The sequence below is a fragment of the Lygodium microphyllum genome, chromosome 11, assembly GCF_053477565.2.
Source record: "Lygodium microphyllum isolate KBCC chromosome 11, Lygodium_microphyllum_v1.1.10, whole genome shotgun sequence".
Lineage (NCBI taxonomy): Eukaryota > Viridiplantae > Streptophyta > Polypodiopsida > Schizaeales > Lygodiaceae > Lygodium > Lygodium microphyllum.
The window spans coordinates 82506862-82508832 of NC_141145.1; the positions used below are offsets into that span (position 1 = coordinate 82506862).

Consider the following 1971-nt stretch of genomic DNA (forward strand, 5'->3'; position numbering starts at 1 on the left):
ATGTTTGCCCTCAGATATACATCATTGTCAACATGCAGCCATGCCCATGTCTTCACAAGTACTTCATCGAAAACATGCTTCATCAAGTCCTTTGTGTGATTATTTCTCCATCATGAGAGAAGTGCATAAAATGCCAATGAGCAAGCTAAGTGAAACAATCACAAAAGCTATCAACCACACGTATGATCCAAATGGCACCCCAAACACATGGCCAAAATCAGTTAAATCTCTCATGCTGTAAACAATCCTTAAGGCTACTACAAAAGCTATAGAAGGCCATGGTTACCACATTACAAACAAATGTAATGCTCAAGATATATGAAAGAAAATCTACAGATGCTATTAAGATCATTTCTCTGAGAACAATGTACAGATATAGACCTAGTTAACCTCATTTGCAATACCGATCTGCCTTCTTCTTAACCCTAGCATCCAGAGCCTCCTCTCTACTGATCTCCTTTTCCACTTGATATCCGAACTTCTTAGTTTCAATGGGGAAGAGCTCTTCGTATTTCTTGCTCTTTTTACCATCGGGAGCATGCCCGATACCCGTGTCTATATCGTACGTTTGGTGCGCTTGCGTCAAAATTTGAGCATCTTCGCCTGGCTGTTCTTCCTCTGTTGCTTTTGACTTGCTCTTTTTCTTCTTCTTCTTCTCGATCTTCTTGGTTGGCTCCATCCCGCCTTTGAAAGAGAGCTTCGCGCGCTTCACGTTCTCGTGAGAAGACATGGCGGCCTCTCTCTCTCTCTCTCTCTCTCTCTCTCTCCCCGTCCCCCCGAGAACCAACACCCATCCTTCAAACTCGCTTTTGCTTTTTCATTTCGTGGGCGGCTTAGGGTGGGTTCACACTTGCACGGTGGACAAAAGGGTAAAAAATCCCCTTTTCCACCCATCTACAAGGATTTCCCAAGAGTTGTACACCATCTCATTCACATTAGTGGTGGACAAGGAAAGGAGCCAAAGAGAAGACATGGCATGAAGGAGAAGTATCCATGCTATGCAGGCCGGAAGAGGGGAGCAAAAACTTGGCCATGACGTGTCAAAAAAGGTCCCTAATTTTTTTGGCCTTCCACCATCTGTGTAAACATACAGTTTTTCATGCTGAAATTTGATTGGCCATCTACATTTGGGATGCCTGTTTGTCTGGTGCCGGGTCTGAACCCAACCTTAAGCTACCTAGGGGCTCGACTTTTTTCTTCCCATCTTCTATGTTAGTCTTCTATCTTTTCCATTCGGCACTCCCGCAAGAGAAGCGTGTCGCATGGATCGACCTCACGCATACCAAAAACTCAACCCATGGATAATCCATTACACCACAATCCCATTGATGATCGGTAGTCTTTTATATTGATCTTTCTTTGAGTGTAGGAGCCTGACCTTGGTTAACATACATAACCATAGCTAGATAGTTACAAGGAGAGTATGTAAATAAATAGAAAAAAAAAAAGAAAGCACATATGTACAGGGACCTAAGATCATAAATCAGATATACATCTTGAATTGGTATCATAAATCAAAAATCCATCATTGTTCTTTTATTTTGTGTACTTTACAACGTGGTGGAGATAACATAAAAGGGAAAGCCTCAAGTGAAAGCACACAAGCGGAAGCAAGAGTTATGGTGGAAGGAGCAAGAGAGACAAGATGTGAGAACTCCAACAATTACCATGTGTGACCGGTCTTTCCTTATTCAAAGGTCACTAAAAAAATAAAGAATGAGATGACAATGATGGATGCTCGCCACATGTAGTGTATATGTATGTGAGTACTATCAATGTAACGAATACATGGGTGGTTAGACATAGGTACCTTTACTTGCAACAACCTCCCACTTAAAGGCAAATGTGTCCCTAGTGAGAAAAGAACAAGAAAAAAGTGACAAAGTATAAATGTACATAAAGTACAACAAGATGAGGAAAGACGCAATCTCATCCAATGCCCATCAATTTCCTAAGGAATGCAAAACGCTT

At 41.7% G+C, this 1971-nt stretch overlaps 1 protein-coding gene across 1 annotated transcript; it reads right to left on the reverse strand.

Moving 5' to 3' along the window:
* Nucleotides 1-387: 387 nt before the first annotated feature.
* On the reverse strand, nt 388-787 carry LOC148029023 (uncharacterized). Its single transcript, XM_087688645.1, has one exon. The coding sequence runs from the start codon at nt 728-730 to the stop codon at nt 392-394; it is 339 nt and encodes a 112-aa protein (XP_087544771.1). The 5' UTR covers nt 731-787; the 3' UTR covers nt 388-391.
* Nucleotides 788-1971: the final 1184 nt, after the last annotated feature.

Bases quoted from the DNA above. Each gene is read 5' to 3' on its own strand.
- LOC148029023 (XM_087688645.1), bottom strand. From the start codon at position 730: ATGTCTTCTCACGAGAACGTGAAGCGCGCGAAGCTCTCTTTCAAAGGC.